Genomic DNA, 25,312 nt, shown 5'->3' with positions numbered 1-25,312 from the left:
AGGCCCTCTGTATGACCTCGTTAAACTTAAAATACAAGTACATAAAGACAATGTAAACAGATTTTCGTACAATGCACTTAAAATATTAAAAAATGATTTATATCGTGAATGAAGTGCATATGCAGTACCATGTTTAATCAATTTTCATTGTTTAAAACACCTATGCAAAAAATTTGAATTTGTATTTTCGTATGAAATTTGGTCTTCACGGTAGGAACGTTTCGTGTAGAATGACCACCTATCAATATACTACGGTGTTCCGTTTGGAAAATCGTGACATTTTATTTAATACTAAACCTCGATGCACGATGGTACGATGACGAAAACGCGATGGCGCGATGGCACGATGATGAAACAACGATGGTACGATGGTGAAAATGCGATGGCACGATGATGAAATCGCGATGGTGCGATGGTACGATGGTGAAATGTCGATGTAATATCGCGTTTTCATCATCGTTCCATCGCGTTTTCACCATCGCACCATCGTGCCATCGCGTTTTCATCATCGTACCATCGTGCCATCGCGTTTTCACCATCGTGCCATCGCGTTTTTACCATCGTGCCATCGCGTTATCATCATCGTACCATCGTGGTTTCACCATCGTACCATCACGTTTTCACCATCGTACCATCGCCTTCCGGTTAGAAATGCGTAGTCCCGTATAGTTGTATTTTTTGTCAACAATAGATGAACGTATCTCAATGTATTTTGTGAGAAGAAATTTACCATTTAGATTCTGCTGTTTTGTAAAATGTTTTACAAAATGTTCAATGCTCAGTTCATTAAAACTGTAAAATCTTCAAGGCCACGTCCTTTGTATTTTATGTATGCATGAAAGTAAATAAAAGATGGGTGTACTAGTTACATGGTATTATTCAAACTCAGCTTATTATTGTTAGGATGTAGAAGGTACATAGTGCAATGTGAAAATGAGATTGTATCAAGCCTGTATTTTACTGACACATATACTGTACCACTGCGCATGACCACCGGAAGGCGATGGTACGATGGTGAAAATGCGATGGTACCATGGTGATAACGCGATGGACGATGGTGAAAATGCGATGGTACGATGATGAAAACGCGATGACATGACACGATGGTGGAAACGTGATGGCACGATGATGAAAACGCGATGGTACGATGATACGATGGTGCAAACGCGATGGTACGATGATGAAAACGCGATATTACATCGACATTTCACCATCGTACCATCGCACCATCGCGATTTCATCATTGTGCCATCGCGTTTTCACCATCGTAACATCGTTGTTTCATCATCGTGCCATCGCGCCATCACGTTTTCGTCATCGTACCATCGTGCATCGCGGTTTAGTATTAAATAAAAGTTACTATTGTCCAAACGGAACACCGTAATATATCCATACCTTTATCGGTTATTTTCGCTCCACGGAACTCACAAAACTCGTTTATATATATAAACTTTTATGTCCCGGCTGTGTTAAGACAAACGTTCTCGGCTTTACGTTGTACCGCTGAGAACTATTAATTATTGATACCATCCTAAACACTCACTAGAATTCAGCATTTAAACGTATGGTGGCTGATTTCTGCCATTTCGTGTCGGCGTGTTGGCCGGGCGAAAACACGACAACACGAAAACACGAAAGCTCGACAAAAGCCTAATATGTCGAGTTTTCGTGATGTCGTGTCGGCGGGGCGAAAACATGAAAACACGACAAATTTTACTTGAAAACTTGACGTTTAAAGGGCGCCGACACGACAGATTTATCTGTCGAGTTTTCGTGTTGGCGGGTATAAATATGTCGTGTCGGCGCCCTTTATTTGCCGTGTTTTCGTATTGTCGTGTTTTCGCTCCGCCGACACGAACACACGACAAATTCTTTTCAGACATATCTTATAAAAGTGGGGTTAGGTACTGAAGGGGGTAACCCTTCATGTTAGGTTAGTCAGGGCGTGTCTGCCTTTAAATGTTTGAAATATATGTATAAAACGGTGGCCTCTGCTGCATTATTGAGCCCTAATTTTGAGGTACGGGGGTTGGGTATTTCGTGTGAATAAGTTAATCTTCATTGAGGTACACGCATATACGTAATTATATTTCTATTTGTACAGGCTCGTGTCCTGGGCCGGGGCAAATGTCCGTGCCACATCCCCACCCCAAATCCCAGAGTGACCTGTACTCGTCATAGTTGCACCCAACCCAACTTTTTTGGCAAAGGAATAATAATTTATCACAATTTAGACCCAAAAAATACAACAGAGGCCATCATTTCATTCCTATATTTCAAAAATGTCCCTGAGGATACCCTCTGACCCCCTAAATAGCAGGGCATGAACCCCTAACGTATCTCAAATTTTGGAAAAAAAAAATGCAGCAGGGACCACCATTTCATACCTATATTTAAAAAATGACAAGGGAAAGACTCTGTGACTCCACTGTCAGGAGTGGGTTAACCCCAGTACCTCAAAATTTGCAGCAGAGGCCACCATATATATATTTCTTCAAACATTTAAAGGCAGACACGCCCTTACCCACCTAGCATGAGGGGTTACCCTCTTCCGCACCTAACCCCGCCTTCATTCTTTTACTGTTGTCGCTCCCCGCTCCCCGCACCCCAATGAAATATTTCTGGAACCAGGTCAGTTATACATACACTTCGTATTCTTAAAACGATAACTGACATCTGACATTTTATTGCACTGTTTTATAATCTCAAATCTCCTAATGCAGCTTTAGTGAATATAAATAAATTTTGAATTGGCGGTCCGTTCGAATAGAAAGAAAAATGCTTTTAAGACCCTTTGCCACTGGCTTCATAATAACTCTACATTTTATAAGATATGTCTGAAAAGAATCTTTCGTGTTTTCATGTTGTCGTGTCAGCGGGGTGACAACACGAAAACTCGACAAATAATGTATTTGTCGAGTTTTCGCCCCGCCGATACGAAAACACGACAAATAAAGGGCGCCGACACGACATATTTATACCCGCCAACACAAATACTTGACAGATACATCTGTCGTGTCGGCGCCCTGTAAACGTCGATTTTTCGCGTAAAATTTGTCGTGTTTTCGCCCCGCCGACACGACAACACGAAAACTCGACAAATTAGGTTTTTGTCGAGTTTTCGTGTTTTCGTGTTGTCGCCCCGCCAACACGAAAACACGAAATGGCAGAAATCATCCACCATATAAAAGTGTTATTTTCACTTAAATTGTACCAGTAACCTAAATGCATGAAAACAATACCAGTTTCAGTTTCATAAAATCAATTTTCAAGGTTTTGTGGCTTTTTCAGTAACGTATGGTAGAGCGCCAAATTTTCTTAACAAAAGCTGTCGTGACATAATTTATGACCACTTTTCCTTGCTTGGGCTTATTTTTGTCATATTTTATCAAATTTTACCATAAACTGCAGCACTCAAATAACTTTTTTTTCACTGAAAAATATACCCGATCTCACACCTGACACATAAAATTTAGCAATATTTAGTTAGTAAATATGCAGTTTTTTCATTGACTGTTCGAAGAATATGTAGACCTATTTCATTCACCCATTCGTCGGCGTCCCGATTAATTAAAGTGTTGTGTGTGTGTGTGTGAGCTAGTATCTTGGTATTCACTTAAGGGAACGGATTTAAACGTAACACTTATTCACTGTGTTGAACTGATTTGTCATGCAGAGGTTCCATAACTCTTTTGTGTATTTTTTTTTTACAAAATTGTGCCCTTTTTCAACTTCTTGGTAAGGTGTTTGTATAAAAGGAAGTATGGGTATCTCAGCACGTGCTTATGGGAATGAACTGACACTTTACACACTTGTTCACTTTTATGAGATGACATGTGTTGTAACGCTTCAGTACTCTTTCTCGACTTTTATATTCATTCATAACGTTCTTTTCTGTCATAAAAGCACGGATAAATATCCAACAGGGACTGGCATGTTCCAAAAACCACAGCCTCCCCAAAACGAATCCTACAGTACTAAGATGTATACACATGCACGTACAGGAGTCGGTGGCGCGTTGGTAAGCAGGTCGGACCAGCGATTCGATTCCCAGTCGCGGCTGATATCCCGTCTAGTGTTCAGTGCTGGGTGATTTACTTAAATTGGTATTGTTTCCAGCAGTATCGGCCTAGACTAGACGCTGGGGAGGTAATTATGACGCCTGCCGTGGGCTCGGCTGGAAATAAGTTGTTCCATCCATTCCAGGTTGGGACTTTCGTCTACTACCCAAGTTACACAAGAAACTTCACCTTTTTTACACACAAAGCAAACACTCGAGGATAAAATGAACAAATAAAGAAGCATAGTGGGGCACCGCCTTGGAACAGTCAGTGGTAAATACACCGCTGGGGAACTTTAACCGATTTATGGTGCGCACCCAACCTCACTTTTATTCCCAAAGTCACGGGACAATGTAAATAACCCTTATCCTGCCCAGAGTCAAGCGTTGCTGTCTTCTGACAACTCTTGTTTTCCAAGGCTGTTTTGTCATCTTACAAAAGTATAACAAAAATAATTTGACAAAAAAAAAAAAAGAAAAAAAAATGTCTTGAGTTTACCTTGTAAATAATATTCTTGCCTTCTATAGTTCTAAAAGAAAAATCTTGCTTTCATGGAATTCACAAAAGATTCTTGTTTCTAAGAAAAATCCCAGCTCCCGGCCTCACTGGAAGTTCAGATGGACACAAAACTTGGTAATTAATTCAAAGCTTTAGTTTATGTTCGTTACAGCAGCTTTAAATACTTTCAATAAGAGTGAACGTTTTTATTTGTAATTATTGAAATATGTTGTAACATATTACTGTCTCAGTAACTGTCTCCTACAACTCTACCAAAGAGTGGCGAAGCACATGTTTAAATAGATTTTTATGTTGTTTGTCTAAAATGGATTTGTGTACTTTGATGAGACTTTGATAAACAATAAAACAATGTTCGGCTATTAAGGCATTGTTGTCAGATGAATTATTCGAACTGTATTCGTTTGTTTATGTATCGGCTTGAATTTCAAGGACCATAAGATATGTTTCAAGAAATAAATATTTCTTGCACTTCGGAAAAAACTAAATCATAAGGAAGAAATGTTTTTGAAATGACACACTTCTAGCGTTTTGCAATCTGGTTTATATATGATATTATTAATTTTCAGTTTTGATGGTAAGTCTTGGAAAAATCTTACATTGCAAAATCCCTCGGATGATGAAAGTATACCGTGGCACATGCAGACCAGCATTTCATTAGCTCTACGCAGTGATACGGGAAAACCAAATCAGACCCCACGGTCCATTGTTAAACCATTTTATAGGTATGTTGAATTTTAATTTAAATACGAATCGTTACTATGGAAAAAAGAGAATTTGTCATGAACAAAACATATAACATATACAAAATGTTATTGTACTAACCAATACTTCTAACTCCCCTCGCTAGTTTTGGCAATATCTTTCATGCTGCAATTGGTACATTTATATAATTATTTTGTTCATTTTACGACATCTACCTACTTTAAAAAGTCACAAAAATTAACATCTAATAGTCAACTCTCATTTAACATTCTTAGACCTTGGCTGACCTGATCTTTAAGCCTCACTTAACACATTTTTGTTCAGATGCATTCACTCTATGTAACGGCAGGGGCCTCCGTGCCCGAGTGGTTAAGGTCGCTGACTTCAAATCAGTTGCCCCTCACCGATTTGGGTTCGAGCCTCACTCGGGGGGTTGAATTCTTCATGTGGGGAAGCCATCCGGCTGGCTTACGGAAGGTCGGTGGTTCTACCCAGGTGCCCGCTCGTGATGAAATAATGCACGGAGGGGCACGTTGGGTCTTCCTCCACCATCAAAGCTGGAAAGTCGCCATATGACCTATAATTGTGTCGGTGCGGCGTTAAACCCAACAAAATGAATAAATAAACTATGTAATGACACCTCTTGCTCAATGTCTTATCCATCTTATACTTTTTTGCATATGTAACCCACCTGTTTAGAATGAAAATACACTGATCCGAAGTCAGTCTTCTCATTTTCGAATTTACAAAATATGTACACAATGCAAAAAATTTGATGATGCGCCAAAATGATTGCGAGTATTTGAAGTAATGTATTTGACAACACAATAAACTTAAAATTTATGTACTATTTCCAAAATCATTTATGCTTGTAGCAAAGAAAATAAACATTGAATTAAGCGCATATATCACGATTTTATGTCTGTGACGAATGATATGCAATATATGAGGTCAGTTTTGGTTATCTTCTCTCTATTGACTGCTTGTCATGTAAAAATTATTTCAAAGATCAAAACATAGGAAATGTTGACAATTTCCCTACTAACAGGATCATACGGGATGAGAACGCTAAGAGAGGTTTGGCCGTATCATGTTAAATAGTAGAGTTAATTTGAATAAAAGATACTTCTTTTGAATTTCAACACGAAACATCACAAAACGTTATTTTTGTAAAATAAAATATTTCAAAGTTGTATTCTGTAAAGTTTCATTTTCAACGAATTAACAAAACGAAACAGCCTTAAGTACTGTATTAGTCGTGGGTTTGTAACGGAAACCATTGATATAGGTTGTATGGACCTTTTAAAGTTAGGAATACACTAAAAGTTATTTTGATGATATGAGCTGGCTATTCTGATCAGCATATCAAGTGAAAGACCTTATTCGAATGATTTTATTGTCTTTTTGTAATGTTTGTATCTTCTGGCACATACAGCTATGCAAATAAGCGTTTTTCATGATGTCATGAATCTGTATTAAAACAGGAGTTATTCTGAGACCAATGAAAATGTTAAGTCTTTCATCGTGTCATGAAAAATAATGAAATACAGGCCGTTTTTAGAAATGTCATCTGGAACGTTAACTTAAGTATTTCGATTTAATAGAAGTTTCATCTAAATACTCCAAGATTTCACAAAGATACATAGGGTTACCTCTCTTTGGACACCTAATACCTAATGTGTGGATTATAAATATAAATGATGAAACTAGTATAAATCATATATTACACCTATTCCCCTATCATAAACTGCATGCATGATTCATGTTTCGTATTTTAACTATAATTATGCTAGACTGGCGGCTTTGTTCTCATAGACGGCACAGTTTTGCGGGTTGAAATGTAGATTTCCACAGTAAGCGAAATATAAAGGATCTTCACAATTTAAAAATTTGCGCTTTGTTTCTTTTCCTGCTAAAACTATCATTGTGTCTTAAGATTACATTCCCTTTTTTTCAATTTTTCTGTGTTCATATAACCGCGCGCGGAGAACTACTTTAAACTACGTTATTGGAAAATATGACCATCTTATCTTTAAATTTATTACCAATTTATTGGCTTTGCATTTAATAAGTACATTAACATGTTGGAAGTACTTACTGATAATCTTTATCTTTATCCATTAATATAAAGGGTAAAACTAGGGGAAGTCACGGAAATACGCATTCCTGCTGTTGACGTCGATGAAGATATCGTGAGATGTGATACTGCAGTATTTGTCGAAGCAGGATTTCTAAGATTTCACCCACCACCTAATGTGCATATTCATGAAGTAAGTGCATTACCTGAAGATCTAATTAAACTTTAACCTTTAGCCTGGTACCATCTTAAATTATAAATATTCAAAACTTAGTGTATGTATTCGCTAAATTATACAAATAATCCGAGAAAGTAAACAAACACTGAAAGCAAGGTTTACAAGTAATAGAAAGAGCATTAAAACTCGAGGGTAAACGATTTGTACGAGGGGGCGTAGCCCCCGAGTATAAATTGTTTACCCGAGAGTTTTAATGTTCTTTCTGTTTTGTATCATAGCCATCCAAATATGGTAGTTGTAGGCGTTCCACATTGCCATATACAGCAGTTCAGTGAGTACTTAAAATCCTTGCTTTACAAATGTGTAAAGCCCAGGTAAAATAAACCAATGCTAGAGCAGAAAATCAATAAAATACACTTCGCTGTCTACTGTTCCAGACATGCTGGCATACTTTCCTATCCAACAGTGCGGTAACTAGCGTGCGGGTATTAAATACCTGCACACGTTTAGTTACCGCACCCTGTATTCAAGAGTATACGAATTATCTGCACCAAATTTGTTTAAAAAAAACACCGAGCTATGATACAAGTTACATTTTTGATTAACAATAAAGCATATTATTAGGCCGAGCACTGGACTGGCCGAGCATAGGTTACTTGACTCTGCAGCAAGACACCACTAGAAAAAACGGAGTCAGTGGTGCTGTGGCCAGCAGGATTGACAATAATGTTAGCTCTTAGGGTTCTAGTTTCGGTTGTGAATAATATCCAAGACAGTGTTCCGTGATGGGTTACATCTGAATTGGTAGTGTTTCCCGCAGACTGAATGCAAGAGAATGAATATGACAACTGCTGGAAACAATTACCCATGTTATACATGTATAAGAAATATTTGCCTTTTTACCTTTTATTGCAGTTAATAACCTTTTACCTTAAAATTATGAGTGGAGTTTATCTTGAAGTCTTCTATAACCTCACGACGCAGTGCTGACAAAACAATATTCTATGTGAAATATATGTTCATCAATTTTTATTAATTCGACAGAATTGCTCAGTGTTCATCAATGCATCAGAATCAAGCAATTATACTCATGATACATGGATAGCAGTACAAGTTACCATGAGGGATTACAACAGGGAAAAGATTACTTATCTTGGCGACACTTATCCGCCAGCTTTGTTTTCACTCAGTGCGAGTGCCGTCCGGGTATATATTTAGCTTTTAATTTCCACAGCTATTTAAATATGATTACTCAGTTTCCAGTTATCACGAAATAGGCAGGCATGCCCAGAGCGTCAAGGAGCTTTCACTCAACAGTGCATTTCATATCTAGAAAAAACATATAAAATTCGTTTAATGACGGAATTTAGAAGGTTTAGCAATGCGTCGCATGTTTTCCGTTGACAATTGTAGAACTCATTTAAGATGACTTGTATTGACGTTGGAAAGACCACGTCCTTCAGACAATTGTATTTACTATTGTCGTTGAAGACAATTATTATTTTTTTGGTAAATCAAAATGTATTATGCCTCATGCCTTTTTTGAACTTCTTGATTATTCACGCTGAGGTATTTTTAAAACGTTTCTTTTTAAAATAAATTTCTTAGAATTATTTTTGCATTCTTTTCAGAAAAAGACCTTCTTTTTATAACACGTTCGGAACATTCTTGACATTGTCAATAAAACATTACATGCAAAATTACTGACCTAATGTTAATATTTCCGATAGAAATACATATGTATATCGGCAAGCGATATATGGTAACCTCTTTGTTATCCCCTTGTTGTAAGGTCATAGAACTATCTTTAGATAATAGTCTATTTACTTCTAGTTTGCCGTTCAAGTGCTAGCCAATTTGACAACGCCCAAATTTGTAGACCCTACATTTGAAGGCAAGCATGTGTTTATTATGTACTCTGGCACAACTTTGAGAACAGAAATATATGCAAGATCCGCAGCTAATACGTGAGTATTTATCTATAGTAAGCACTATTTCTAAATCTTTCCAATGGTTAAAAAAACAGTCACATAAATAATGATTATAAGTCGTACAGACTCGTGAGCGGAGGCAAACAACCGTATTGAACACCGGCAGTGACATTTTGACATTTTGATGTCATAACAATATGGTGTTGTACACAATTTAACACCCAAACAATTGAAACCTGATGAACCACTATAAACGTTAAGATTTGATAAGTTAAACTTTTCCCTAGTCATTGGTCATATTTCATATTTCCATGTGGAGCGCTGTATGGGCGGCTGCGTTCTTTTAATTTGTCTTTTATTGTTGAGTTTTGTCCTTGCTTTTTAAAAAATTACCTTTGTATTTCATCTGGAATCTTAAAATGGTTGCTCCCCCAAACATAAAGTGCAATGGTAAAACCAAATGGCAAATACAGTTCCAATGCATACTTGAACACTCAAATTAATACAACACACTGAATAGAAGATAACAAGACATTTAGGTAAAGATTACAAGACGTTGAAGTAAAGATTATCACACATTGAAGAAAAGATCTCAACACACTGAAGTTGAGATTCCAGCACATTGAAGCAAAGTTGGAAACAAAATATATATTTCTTTATACCTGTTGCTAAACTAATTGACATTGCATTTTATTCTAGCAGCATAGATAGTCTTAGGGTCATTGGAATACAATACGAAACATTTAACGTATCAGTTTTAAAGCAAGATGTAATGCGTTCAGATGTAAAACATGCAACCTTGTCATGGAAACCTTCTAGAAGTGATAGTGGGAGTCATATCGCATGTGTTAATGCTATTGATAATACAGGGTAAGTCATATTATAAACTCTACAAAAAGTGCATTCATACCTTTTTTGCAGAATAACTTCATCTTCTGGTTTTAAAGAATTATTTTCTTATTTCTCTTGATATTAGCTCGACTTCTATAGTGTCCATCAGTCAAAAGATTTCTCAGATCTAAAATTTAATCTTGATATACAAGTAACCCCGAAATAAATGACCAGCCCTTGTCATATGCTTTAAATGTCTTTATATTGTTATTTCATAGCAAGGATATATCACGATTTCCTCGAGATTGTTTTATTCTCTATATATATCATATTATTTGTTGTAAGAAGAAAATATAATTTTGACTCGGTTTCTCGAATTCCAAAGGACCGAGAGTTTTACTTCGAGATAACCGAATTCGACATGAAATGATATGCACGTGTTTTCGGGACATACCTTGAAAACTTCTTCGAGATAATCGGAATTCTGAAATAAACGTGTTCGAGATATCAAGTTTCAACTGTTTATAAATCGGAATTATTTTCAAAATTATATATAGTCATAATATATTACATTTTCTTGTTTAAAATTGACAGGGTAGAAACTTCAGATCAAAGATGTTTCATTCTTGATGTTAGAGGTATCTTTAATTTTGTATTCAATCTTATTACTGTTACATTAACCTTTGTTTAAAAAAAAGCGACAGATATATTCAATTCATTTACAGCATTGTCTTTGATATTAGTACACCCGAAGCAGCAAACGTTAATGAAATATTAAACATTTAATGTAACGAAAGACATTCTACAATATTAAGACAATTGCGTTTTGTCACTGAAAGTGGTTGTTAACAAATGGAATTCAATTTTCAGGTGAAGGTTTTAAACACACAACAAAGGTTACGGCGGTATGTATCTGGATGTCGAAACTTTATTTGTACATATTCAGTGAATTGCAGTATAAATTATTTTATATAACTGCGTCCGAAAACTGATTAAGAAATATTAATTAATGATAAATTTATTGATTAAACATAATTTTGAAACTAATGATTGACAGGTACCTGTATTACGGTAGATATTTTTTTTTCAGGGGAAACCATACTTTGTTGATATTCCTGCCCCAGATCAGTACATCAGCTGCAAAATACAAACGACATGTTTTATAGCGTTGTATATAAAATCTGCCATGTAAGTATAAACAATTAAATTTTCTACCAAAAAAAACATTATTCTACACATTAAATTTGCATTATACTTATATACAGTATGTGAAAGTACAAGATACAAGATACAAGAAGATTTATTTAACGTTGGATTAGTACAAACATATAACACTAGCTTAGAGCTATTTTCCGACAAACACATATAAATAAGCTCAACATATGTAAAACAGCTGTAATAAAATGCATACATGTTAAAGCACATTAAAAAAAAGAAAAAGAAAAATAACATATCTGATTCTAAGCAGATAAGAACAAGTCACAAATTATCACATACATATTACAGCACATTAAAACAACAAAAAACATAGGTACTTGCAACTAAAAACAAAAAGCAAATTTACCACATACATATTAAAACACATTTAAAGCAACATAAAAAAGATTTTTGTTTTTTTTTTAAGAAAAAAAAAATAAAAAAACACTGACACTAAGCAAATGGGAAGAGTCACAATGTACAACATACATATTAAAACAACACAAAAGAATCACATACATGTTAAAGCAGCATAAAAACAACTTAAAGCAGCTAGCGAAGACATTTGCATAACCAGCAAACAGCATTCTATAATTAAAGCTAAAAGAGAAAACAAGGATTACACACACAGAAATAAAAGGTACATGACACACAGGGGAAGCAACTAAAGCGGAGCTATAAACACATGGCTTTATTGCATTTGGGACCAGTCCAGGTGCGGACCAGTCTGACAAATTCCTTGTAGTTATCAATGGTATTGATTTCATTTGGCAGAACATATTTACATACATGAAATTATAAGAAGAATCTTTAACATTTATTTGAGATCTTAAATATTCTGGTGACATATTGTGAATTAATTTAAATGTTTCAGTGGCAATAGTTCTGAGCCTACCTAAATGAAGAGATGTCATATTAACCTTGTTTAGTAATGTAACGTATAGGAAGAAAAATCGTCAGAAACAATCCTAAGTGCCCTATATTGATTTTTTTACCATTTTTTTCTGTATTACTTTTGCTACCTACAAAAGTGCCAAAATTAAAGGACAGTATTTAAGAGTTTATTTAAACTTTGCAGGACATTTAATTGTTTTGCTGCCTTCTGACATAAATCAATAACTTGGCTGTCAAAATTTAAGAGTTAATTAAGATTAATTCCTAGAAGTTGAACTTCATCTTCACGTATGATCTCATTTTGGTCAATTTGAAAGGCATTATATATAAAATGTAAAACACAAAGCAATCGTGACCAATAGGGTTTTAGACATCGTACTTTTAGACATATTCGTAAACTTCATAATGCAAACTGAATAAGCACTTAAACCATATTAGATTACCTTGGTACCGATTTTTATCATCTTTTAGGTTGAAGGTCAGTAATTCAAATCCTTCTTCGTTCCATATAAAATAACCGACAACTTCAGGTCGTGTTTACGTATCTTTATAGAAGACCACTTTTTCCTGCACCTATTTTTCATGAAAGTTCTATCATAGATTAACGAAAAATGAAAAGAATAGGGGTGCAATATTTTCTAGTGAAATGCCAAGTTGTGGTCTGCTACCCTTCAAACGTGCGCATATTTGCTCTTGTCCGAAAAATAAACACCTACTTCCGGTTTCGATCTGCAAAACTTGCCATGTGGGGTGTATGAACATGAAATCCGTCTCATTTCGTGCAGAATGTATTCTTGTAGTGAAAAATGTAATTGATTAAAGCACTCGTTCTGTACGAATTTGTGGAAAAAATGGGAAAAATAGGATCTATTTACTGTAGACATCTTTCGACTACACCACGTAAGCACATTCCGACCGAATTACTGACATTGTTCCTAATATTTAATTATTTAATTTCCTTTATATGTTGTTCAACCAAAGAATATGTTTTAATGCGATAAACAATTGTGACAAAAGCAATCAAAAAGAAAGCATTTTTGAAAATTTTTACATCCTGTTTTCCCCTCTGAGATGCGCAAGCAAGTAGTGTACTAAATATAAAACTGTTAATTAAAGCCTTATGATTGATAAAACTGTGCCTTTCATAGTATAGGCATTTTATAGAATATGCAAATATATAAATAAAATTCAATGACCGATGGGATTAATAGTAATTTTGGACTTTTTTTTTATTTATGAGTAGTTGTAATGGAGTTTGACAGTATTTAAGATGAATAGAACACTGGCGAAACACTCAAGAATTTACAATTCAATTTTTGAACAATAAATCTTTATAAAATAAAATAAAATTTATAAACTTTTGTTATACATTTAAAGGTTTTCTATGAAAGAAAAACGGGTTCAGGTTTTAGTAAGCCGAAGTTAATTATTATCCAGCTCATCGTTCAAATGCTGGATATTTGAACATTGGTGCTAATGCTCTAATGACGCATATCTTGTTCATCTGAACCTTGGAAAATCGAATAATAGACCACACAAAGTCTTCGATTAATCACAAGGTAAAAATCTCCAAAAGCATTGTACTTTAAACACAAAATCTTCGCGAACTGTAACCAAACAACCCACAAATTTGGTACTGTAACATTTGATACGTAAAATAAACAGGTAAAAAAGATAGTTCAAAGGAAACTCCTTTACATCTTTTATAATGGAGATAATCATTTTGACCTGTGAGAACTTATTCAAAAAAAGACCATTTTGATTTTTTCACTTCTATAACACTTCTCTATATTTACTGTTATTTTTTCCCCATTTTTTCCAGTTAACATAGAAAAACCATAATCACATTAGTTTTCCTTTGTTTTAATTATATATCAGCCGAGTGACAAAGGTAGAGGTGACAGAAAGCTTTGTTGATTACCATCAGCTCAGTCCAGTAGAGCTGGTTATACATGAAGGTGAACAGATGTACCAAACAGATTTATCTTTTGGACATGCCATGAATGGGAAAGAGAGAATCTGCTTGATAGCATCAGATATAAGTGGGTAAATAATTATAAATAATTGAAGGTAAAATGCACTCGAGCAAATCAGTCAAATTCAGTCAAAGGGTATGTAAAGAGTTTGTTGCTAGTTTACTTTAGTTGTTTTCAGGCGATGCATATATCGTACAGGAAATATTTCATAATGTACAAGCTATACCGGTAGACTATATTATCCGGTGATATACGTCATATACTGTTCGGACTGCATCACTACGGATAAAATCATGAGGTTTTAAATATGAAGGATTGTCTTCTGAAACCATAACATTGACAGCTCAACATAGTTTTTATGAAACACATGTACATATACATGTTTACTATGAAGATACAAATAAGGTACGTATGGGCACGCTGGCATATTGCATAGCTGAGTATACCCAGAGAGTACATTTTCAACGATGTGAGCCTCGCGAAAACAATAATTTTTAACTTTTCCAATCTTTAACATATTTACTTTAATTTTTCAGTGATGTTATCTCAGAATGAGCGATGTATACCTAACAGTTGATAATAAGCCTTAATGAAAAAGGAACGAACTTTTTCACACCATGTTTGTATGAATTTTATGGTTGAAAGTCACTGAATTCGGCTGTTCTTTCTTTCTTATAAAAACACTTACTCAATAACAATAATAATTATTTCAACATGTTTTAGAATATCACATTTTCAGTTCCTTATATTGCTATAAAGAACTATGTCGCTATTATAGATATATAAAAGCAGAAACACGGATGAAACTTAATTATAAGAATTCTTCACTTCATTAAATACAACTCTCTGAATTCAATTCCGTTTCACTTTTTTTGAATGTCTTCTCCCCAAACATAAAGGCTCTTAAAAAAAAGAAAACACAAAACTGTTGAGAAAATGAACAATGGAAAAGAAGAAAGATAAGGACTATTTGTAAGACCTGCGTGGGGTCTCATTTGATTTGGTAGTCTTGATACCCAGTAATCACATCTTTACAGGTATTTAGATAGTACAATACATTTATTTAATGGATAAGATTTTAAAATGAACAAGAGTTTCATTGAACTATTAAATTTAGATTTTCACGCTTTAATAATTTTCGTTTTTGCAGAGTGAATAGCGAGGAGGTTTGCATACAGACAGAAATAGAACCAAGAGGTAAAATTTGACGAAATATTAATTAGCAACTCCTAAAATTAAGGGTCTGTCTAATGTTTTATAGCTGTATCTGGGTTAAAAAAAAACGCCAAAACGTTGACAGAAGTATTGCTATACAGTATCTTTTGTTTTGATAATGGACAAATAAAACAAAAAATATGATACAATTGAAAATTAAAGGTACAAAACAGTCACGTCTCAGATAATACATTTTTATTTTATGCTTATTGGTGAAATACTGGAAAATAGCAATGAGATATAAATTGATATCACTCACAGTGCCGAACTTCTTTTTTTTTCCAGATAAATTATCTCCCTTGAAATATATTCTTTAATTACCTCCCTTTGCTGCCTTTAAAATTACTGGATTATACTAATACTCGAGCCATACACGAGTCATGAACTGTTAGACAATCCTATATAGAACAGGCTAGCTATAATTAAATATGTTACCTTTGTCAGCTTGGTTGCTAGGCCTTGCTATTCATGTACTATGATGTAGCTACAGATATGTGTCATTGTCTGTTTCCTCTACTTTTTTCCATTGGTTCACTATCGTGTGGTAGATTTTACTGGCGACAGCACATTTAGTTGGTTGTTGTCTTAGTTAATTATCACAAGACATCAACTCAACCTTACGTAATATGCCAGCATTTTCGTCGAAGTTCTTTCCCAATACAACTACAAGGCAACAAGCCCAGCCAGTTGTGTTCCAACTTCCATCCATTTTGTTATGCTATGCAGCTCCTACATCAATATTTCCTAGCTATTTCTATTGAATCCATGATGATATTTAATTCTGCAGCTTGATTTTCCAAGGACTTACGCATATTCCACAGTTGATTAGAATTTTCGTGTTGTTTTTTTTTTAATCTGACCTTCAGCGTGTGTTTTGGTAAACAAAGCAAGCTTCCGGTTATTCAACGAACTGACGGATTGACCCGAAAAGTTTTAGATATGCTTCTACTTAACTACCGGCATTTGTCACTGTCTCTGTTAGCAGCGGACTGTGTATTTTTACACAAAATATTTACATGCAGTTTTTGTTTTTAAAAGCAAAATGGCGTCGTGTTGATTTAATGAACCTAATCACCAAAATTCGATATTAATGTGCCTAACTGTCCATGGTAATTTAGCGGATGTATCATATGTAACACGGTAGCTTAAATAAATCCGAATTTCGTCATGAAATATTGGATTTATATGAACATTTATGCACGTAATAAACAGAAAATTCGTTGATCTTCACAAACTAGCATAAAATAAAAAGAAAATTTGTTTATTTGCAGTGAGATATCGAAATATATCATCACCGATAAGGGAGACAATTCTGATATTTTCACTCAGGTTCCGCCTTCGTGAAAATATTCAGTTGTCTCCCTTATCGGTGATGATATATTTCGATATCTCACTGCAAACAAACAAATATCCTCTATGTATCTTTTGTTGGAGGGAAATTATCTGAACAACAAAATTGCTAGCCTTCTTTAATACATTTTTGGTGGGATAAAACTGACATCTAGAAATACGCCACATTTTCTGACACAAAAGAATTTCAACTGAAATAGAAAAAGAATAATCATTTATATCCGTAATATAGTTGAAACAGGAGTTTTTGATATACAAAGACAGTACGTACTTTAAATATGTTTTAAGCTGCCTTTGACATCTTTGATACAGATCCGTGTGTGTCTGCACCGTGTTACAATTCTGGTGATTGTGTAAGTGATAAAGACTCTGGAGCATTCAAATGTGTATGCTTACCGTATTTTAGTGGAAAAACTTGCAGTATCAGTAAGTAAACTATTTGTTGATAAATATGACTCAGATTAAAACATGTTGACTTACCTTATATTTCAGCTGTATCGAATAGATGTCCTCAGAAAAGTCAAAATGTTTTGTTTAAAAAATATGTAAGAAATTCCCTTTGAAGGCTAGTACACAACCATGCAAATTGATAGCAGGCTCGTTTCGACTGAGTCTGTTCATGAAGGCCCATCCTACACCAGCACTGACTCAAAAAGCGGAATACTATTACAGCAAAAACAAATGAACTCCATGATCCGAAATGACCAAAAACAATATAACACAACCGAGTCCAAGAACATTTAACAGCCGCCAACCGGCACTTAAAGACTACTGTTGTAGTTAATAAAATCAATAAGAAGATCATTTGGAAGCATAGAACAAACCAATGAATCACAATTTGTCCACACTCTGATGACGTAGGCAAACAACATTCAAGTTATGTACTTTTAATCTTATACGTGATTGTTGACGATGTTCTAGCTACAGAAAAAATTGAATGATTTCTTCGAAGTAAACCGTATCGAATGTTTACGCAACCTAAAATTTAATTTTAGATAAACGTGTCGTTTTAGCAAAACCTGTGACGCTCTTTAGGTGAAATGTTAAATAGCGAAACGGACTCGATGCCACGGAATGAAGCCACCAGCGGTGTGATAGTCTGCATAAAAAACGATTTATATTTCAAATAAAAAAGAAATTTAAAAGGAAAAATGAGAAACAAACATCGAATCTACTTTCATGCTTACGAAATACACATACTGAAAGGAGAATAACGCTTAATTCCGTCGGAATAGAGTATTGTCCTGTCAAAAGCTTTTCTGCCTACATCATTGTAAATATTTCTTGCACAAAAGTAAATGAATAGAATTATTTACGTTTTGCATGACAGGAGGAATTATTATTATCCTAAACTCTCAAAAGTGAATACATCTCATTTCACTCTTCAGAGAATGATCTGTGTAATCCAGATCCATGTGTTCACGAAAATACAATATCATGTTTCGACATTGGGAGAAGAGCGTTTTGCTACTGCAAACCAGGCTTTTCTGGACGAACATGCGCTCAAAGTAAGTAGATGTATTTACTGGAATATTTTTCTCTTGAGAAGTTTAACTATACCAAGTCAAAAATAGATGCACGCATCCTATTAGTTAAGCTATGTTCACATAGTGAATAAGACCTTGAAGGGCATACGAGTTTTACATATCAGAGAATCATTCTGATCCACCGCCTCGGTAGTCTAGTGGTAGAGCGTCCGCTTCGAGTGCGGGAGGTCGTAGGTTCGATCCCCGGTCGCGTCATACCAAAGACGTAAAAAATGGTACTAGTAACTTCCTCGCTTGGCGCTCAGCATTAAGAGGATAGTACTAGGACTGGTCAGTCCGCCGGTGTCAGTATAATGTGACTAGGTGGGGTATCATGTCACGTGTCTACGGAGTGATATGCCAGTGAGGCAGAACTATAAAGTTAGGCATTGTTCTCACTGCTACAAGTAAGAACCGTAGTTTATATGACTGAAAAATTGTTGAAAAAGACGTTAAACCCGAACACACACACACACACACACACACACACACACACACATACACACACACACACACATGCGCGCGCGCGCGCTGTTATAACACAATATACAGCTAGTTGAAAGATTGAAATAAAAGGTCCTTGCTCATTTAACGTATCTATATAAGATTATTCGGAAAGCTCGATTAATGATTCAAAGACAGCAAATATCAGTGCTAGGTTCCTTAATTTAATGCTCATTATGAATGATATTTTTAATTATCTTTAATTTTACATATCTGCAACCTTCGCTTATACATTGCTACTGTTTGAATTATCATGGCGACAATATTATATGTCATACTAAACTGGTTATGTGTTTAGCTTCTCCATCATTTTTTTGGCCTACTTACCAGGCAAGGAAAACTCTAAGTACCGACATAATATATATCGAATGCGACATGTTACTTGACATAGACAAAGGCATTCAACAACAGGATATAAAATACAAACTGTTTTTTGAGAAAGCATCAACAATTGAAAGAAAACTTAATGATTCATATCATAGTTATTCAAACGAGATTCAATTTGTTTTCAAATAACACTGAATATTGTGCCTTTTGCAACAATTCGTTTATACGTCACAATTATTACGTTACAAATGTCAAACGAGTGGCATGGTGCGCTGAAAAAGAAACTCACACAAAACAGACAAACATTTGGAAGATGCAATCAAAGTTGTACTTAATAATTCTTGATAACGTGTTAGAATCGAAAAATATACCTGAACAAAACGATTTTCGCTTAGATAAAATTATTTTTGTCGGTAATACGCGTATCATTATATTACTAAGGATGTGCCACTGTAATATGATTCCTTCGCTCCTGAACTCTAAAAAAATTCTGGCGACAAATTAAGTTAAAGTTTTAAACATGTCTTTTTTGACATTTGCTTAAAGACCATTCAACACATAAATGTATGTTAAATAAATGTAGTATTTATCTAGTGAAAGTTACCTGAACTTAAACAGTAATTTATAAATGCAACAACAAGTATGTGAAAATAATTTTACATTACTAAATAAATACCTTTTCTCTCGAAATTTATTGTCGTTTAGAAAGTCGAAGAAAAATCTTCCAAGGACGCCAGATATAGTTCAAATTTGTATTATTACTATATGTACATTGCAATTCGAATTTAAAGGAGTCGCAAGATAAAATTTCACAGAAGAAGAAAAAGAAGGAGAGGAAGATTTATATGTACATTGTATACGTATTAAATATGCAGTCATTCCGGCAATAGACTGTTATTATCAATTATAGATATCGATGACTGCCCGGTCGGTGCATGCAACGGACATGGGATTTGTATTGACAAAATACAGGATTTTGATTGTGAGTGTTTTGATCGATTTAATGGAACAGTTTGTGAGTATGGTAAGTTTTTAACTTTTGGAACTTGCCTATAATCTATTCCTTCTGAACTTTTGTCCTTGATTTAATGCACATGCTAGTGTTTTTCGGGCTGCAGAAAGTCTACCGGTATAGTCTACTATTATTTTTTATCGTTTTCCCATATGAGCTGATTTCTACATTCTGGACTCTCAGCCATTCTCAGAAATGAGATTTGTATATTTGTTTGTAAATGTAAAGCGGCCGAGTTGTTTGCCTTTTTACAAGTTCGGCCTTATACTGGAATAGCTATACTGTAGTAAAGGTATGTTGTTGCTATCACTACCGAACGGGAATAACAATAACAGTAAAACTTCACTTGTTCAATGACTGGATTGAGCGTCCCTTCCAAACATTAGATTGTCTATATATTCTATACAAGCATACATTGCTTTTACCGGAGCTTGGTTGTCCTGTTTTGTGCCATAGCTTTGTTGTCCAAAGATGCAAGATGCGTTTGTTTCTCAGTTTTTTAATTCGCCGATCTTAAAACATTCTGTTTGGAAAACCTTTGCTTTGATTGGTCTTCACAAATATACAACTTATCATAAGCAATTTTGTTCATTGTAAGCTTTATTTAAAGATCCACCACGACCTAGTGACCTACTTTTTTTCACTCACGAAAACTTCATGAAAATCATTCTTAAAATACAGGTAATATACAACTGTACTACAAGTTTTCAGGTGGACAATTTAGGCCTTTCCTTAATAAATGTGTTTTGACAACTTCATCTGCAAAGTTGTTCAATCAATCTGTTTTCAACATAAAATTTTTCAAAAATATAGGCAAATAACCATAATACAATGTAAAAACAAAAAGTGATTGAAATATAACTTAATATACTGATTTCTGTACATATTGCTACAGTAGTTAAATAAAATGTTAAGACATTACACACATCGTCTTGGCCTAAAATATGTCACTGTCTGTGAAATTTTAACTAGATACATGTCATTTCTCATTTTCGTCATGCAAAGATGTATAATTACCATCATGGAAACACAACAGAATACAGTTATTTTGTGGTGCCTCTTTACGAAGTGCTCAGCTTTATTAGAAAACTGTGTGAGTTAGATATTAAACAATTGAATTTGCAGTTCAGTTCATGAATGTGTATGTCACTTGATATTACAAAGAAAAATTATTTTACAACGTGACAGATCTGCACAGTGTGACAGTTAACAAATATTATATAGCAAAACAAGGTTTAAGGTTTTAGTGTATGGTTGGCAGTGTTAAGGAGGTAGGTTACCTTGTTACCAGGGTAAATTCAAATTAGTTGAACCACAGCAATTAATTTTGTATTTCGTATAATATAATGTTTTAACTGCTATAATCTCAATTTCGTTTATCTCAGTCCCTTCAAGTTCAATTTTTATCCAGGTTTGAAGAACATGACCCTCCAAAGATTTTTTATATTGACAGAAGAAGGAAATACGGATATTTAACACTTTTCAGTGTATTTTAGGTTCATTGATATTCGTAGAAGTCTGCATAATTGATAATGTTTCTAGTATGCGCGTTAGCTTTCTAATAAAAGCTTAAAATGTATATGTCGCGGGGCTTGTGTTTCCATGGTAACGCATTTTCTCTCATTTTTAAACAACTATGTTTAAAAACGGGGTTTTTCGACGGCTTCAGTGCCATTCTGTTAACGACCAACGTGGAATATTTGGGTAATATTATTAGAAAAATACCAAGCATTTTACATGGTACCCTATTTTTCTTAAAGTTTAAAGTAACCATGGCAACAGAGATGTTTAAAATAGCTTATATCTTGCTTTTTGTCGTAATTTCTTTAAAAATAAATATTGAATAAAATTATCTGTCTTGTTAATGTAGCATTAAAACATATTATTTCTAACGTAAGTTATATTTTCGCGTTATTTGCATTTATTCAAACAAATTTCACAGCTTAAAATAGTTACAGCAGTACACTTCGTCTGGCATTTTTCATGGAAAATCGTTCAGCATGCTGTTATTATTCTCATGGATATTGTTTAAATGATAATAAAAAGCCGATGCCGTGTTCCTTAAATAGATCAGTGTTAACGCTTTTGAATTTTACATATAGATATATAGGTCACGGGCTTCGTTTCCATGGTAACATCAATTCAGTTCAAGAAACCACAATTTTCTACTGAAATTTGAACAATTTTAGATCTTAGTTTTAGTATATAAGTGACAAATTATCAACTGAAACTGAACAATAGGTGTTACAAATCAAGCTGCTAGCTTTTTTATTTGAAAATGGCCGTAACAAGTAACCTTTTACCCAACTATATTTCAAATAACATTGGTTACCATCATCCTTTTCTTACATTCCGCATAAGATTTCAATATAACTACATAAAAGAAGCAAAATATTGATTATTATTCAGAGCAAAAGACTCATAAAAATATTTCAGCAAATAATGGTTATTTGAAAAAAGTTCGAATAAAGAAAATGCACAGAATTACGTACTTTCAAAATAAAAGCTATTAACTGACATGTAACGTCATGACATCAATGACGTCATTTTAAGGCAACATTGTAAGCGTTTCTGCGGCAATTTATTCATTATTTCTGCATTATAAAACCATAAAGCATCAGATCGAAGACAGGTTCATGATTTGTTTTTAGAAGAATGGATATACAAACACATTTAGTTTGTCGTAAACGTCGTCGTAAATCGTCACGTTAGCTTCCGGTTAGACATGCGCACATACAAATATTAAGGTAACCTACCTCCTTAAGGTTTTAAGTTGCAATATTCAAACGTACCGGTAACATGTTATATATACACGTAATATGAACCACGCCATGAGAAAACAAACATAGTGCGTTTGAGACCAGCATGGATCCAGACCAGCCTGCACATCCTCGCAGTCTGGTCAGGATCCATGCTGTTTGCTTTCAAAGCCTGTTGCATTTAGAGAAACCATTACAAACAGCACGGATCCTGACCAGACTGCACAGATGCACAGGCTGGTCTGGATCTATGCTGATCACAAACGCACTATGTTGATTTTCTCATGGCGCGGCTCATATCAGTTTTTGGGCTATTGTATGAACTATATCAATATTGAAAAAGCATGTTTGAGTTTTTGTGTACATGCTTGATATATTCAGTTCCATTTACGGCCAGTTTTAGGAACAAAACTGACATACAAGGTCCGATCTGCCACTCACGTCATTGTAAGATTGCCTGTTTTATGGACTGAATGCTAAAAATGAATAACTTTATATGATATCATTGTTTTATTTTGTTAATATTTTGAATATAACATATTGTCCTAAGCTAAATATAATATTTTTCATTTTACATTAATGAATTTTTCTTTATTGCTGTAGATATGTGTTCAAAAGAACAAGCCGGAGTCATGACTTGTCCTGCTGGTATTTTACGATAATTTTGAAAACTTTAAAATTAAAAGGTTTTTGAACAGATAATAAAAGAGCGTTAAAAGAACACATTAAAACTTATATTTTAACTTGAGAGAGGTACAAATGTTTTGTTATAATTTGTTGATGAATTTCAAGTAAAATTGCTTTTTTCACATATTACTTAATCAAATAAATTGAACACACATGCTTGAACATTTAAGTTTACCAAAATTAATGTGAATTCCTTTCAGCTGGTTGTCATCCGGACTCTTGCTATGGACGAGGTGTATGTTCCGATGGCGGAATCTGTTCATGTCCATATGGATTCAATGGACGTCAATGTGAAAAAAGTAAGATCTAAATACTATTGAAGCTAATCTAATTGATAACTTATTTATAAGTGGTTGTTTTGGAGGAGGGCGGTTAGAACCACTAATCTTCCATTAGCCAGGTGGATGGCTTCCTCACATAATGTATCCTTCGCCCCAAAAGAGCCATGTTTTCACATTGGTGAGGGGGAAATGATTCGAAGTCGGCGACTAACCATTCTACCTCGGAGGTCATAGTTTTCATATCAATGTGTTGTAATGTAGCGTAATATAATATAGATGTACATGTTAAATGTTAATATTTTGCCTTTATAGACATAGACTTTGTTTAGTATCTATTCCTGTTAGAATATGTGTTTCATATCTTTGCAGGGAAATGTATCATTACAACAAGCGTAAGTACATCAAATTGACGTCTTTCATTTTTTAAAAATTGGTTTGCAGTATCAAAAGCAGAGAATAGTTGGTAACTGTATTATTAATGTATTTACTTCAACGGAAGTAAAATAAGCCTATATATATAAATTGTTTTTCTATATCTATTTTATTTATCCAATCGTGAACGTTTATTTGCAACACTTGACCGTACAGTATATTACAGTATTGGACGTACGTGCGTACAAATAAATACTGTATTTTTTCGTATTTGGACGGTTCAAAGTGCAATGTTAAACATAAAAAAGCCCGAAACGCGTGAAAATGTTCCGAATGTAAATCGTGTGAAGTAGGCGCGCAATGTACAGAGTTTGATAATGCGTCTTGAAATCAGAAAAGGCAGAAAAACAATATTCGGTGAATCATTTTTAATTTAAACTAAACTAAAATAGATATAGAATAAAAAGGTTATTTAACATTGTACTGTACAATACGAGATATATTTGGACTCGTACCCAGCTGGAAAACACATATTGGACTCGCCTAGCGGCTCGTCCAATATCTTTCTTTCTTCAGCTGGGATCTCGTCCAAATATATGGCGAGTCCAATATAGGTTTTCCAGCTGGGTACGATTCCAAATATATCACCGTATTGTACAGAACAATGTCAAATAACCTAATATTATTAAGTCTGAAAACAAAGATCAAAATTAACTTACATGAATTTATTTTACCACATGGTAAATAGAAGATACAAAACAGTGTAGAGATGATTCTTTGTAGACATCCTTACATTTTGACTATTCCATAGATTTCTATTATAAAAAATTGTTGATGGTTCACCTTATATAAACAAAATAAAGTCACTACCAGTTAGATAAATTTTCAAATCTTTCTTAATCCATGATAGTGT

The 25,312-nt window shown here is 34.4% G+C and overlaps 1 protein-coding gene across 3 annotated transcripts in view; it reads left to right on the top strand.

The window, feature by feature from the left end:
* Positions 1–25,312, top strand: part of LOC123541967 (uncharacterized) — a 67,781-nt gene that overhangs the window by 7,212 nt on the left and 35,257 nt on the right. For 2 of the 3 annotated variants that reach the window (XM_045327610.2, XM_045327595.2), the window contains exons 4-19: positions 5,147–5,302; positions 7,414–7,552; positions 8,582–8,743; positions 9,371–9,504; positions 10,168–10,338; positions 10,894–10,937; positions 11,170–11,204; positions 11,390–11,487; positions 14,269–14,436; positions 15,517–15,563; positions 17,244–17,357; positions 18,320–18,439; positions 20,199–20,312; positions 23,663–23,707; positions 23,947–24,045; positions 24,397–24,419. In XM_045327610.2, the coding sequence (XP_045183545.2) occupies positions 5,147–5,302; positions 7,414–7,552; positions 8,582–8,743; positions 9,371–9,504; positions 10,168–10,338; positions 10,894–10,937; positions 11,170–11,204; positions 11,390–11,487; positions 14,269–14,436; positions 15,517–15,563; positions 17,244–17,357; positions 18,320–18,439; positions 20,199–20,312; positions 23,663–23,707; positions 23,947–24,045; positions 24,397–24,419 (1,669 nt within the window). The remainder of the gene's footprint in view (positions 1–5,146; positions 5,303–7,413; positions 7,553–8,581; positions 8,744–9,370; positions 9,505–10,167; positions 10,339–10,893; positions 10,938–11,169; positions 11,205–11,389; positions 11,488–14,268; positions 14,437–15,516; positions 15,564–17,243; positions 17,358–18,319; positions 18,440–20,198; positions 20,313–23,662; positions 23,708–23,946; positions 24,046–24,396; positions 24,420–25,312) is intronic. The other variant, XM_045327602.2, reaches the window with a different exon arrangement.

The sequence above is a fragment of the Mercenaria mercenaria genome, chromosome 1 (assembly GCF_021730395.1).
Source record: "Mercenaria mercenaria strain notata chromosome 1, MADL_Memer_1, whole genome shotgun sequence".
In the NCBI taxonomy this organism is placed as follows: Eukaryota; Metazoa; Mollusca; class Bivalvia; order Venerida; family Veneridae; genus Mercenaria; species Mercenaria mercenaria.
The sequence above is the reverse complement of the archived record's forward strand: the minus strand, read 5'-3'. Positions and strand labels throughout refer to the sequence as shown.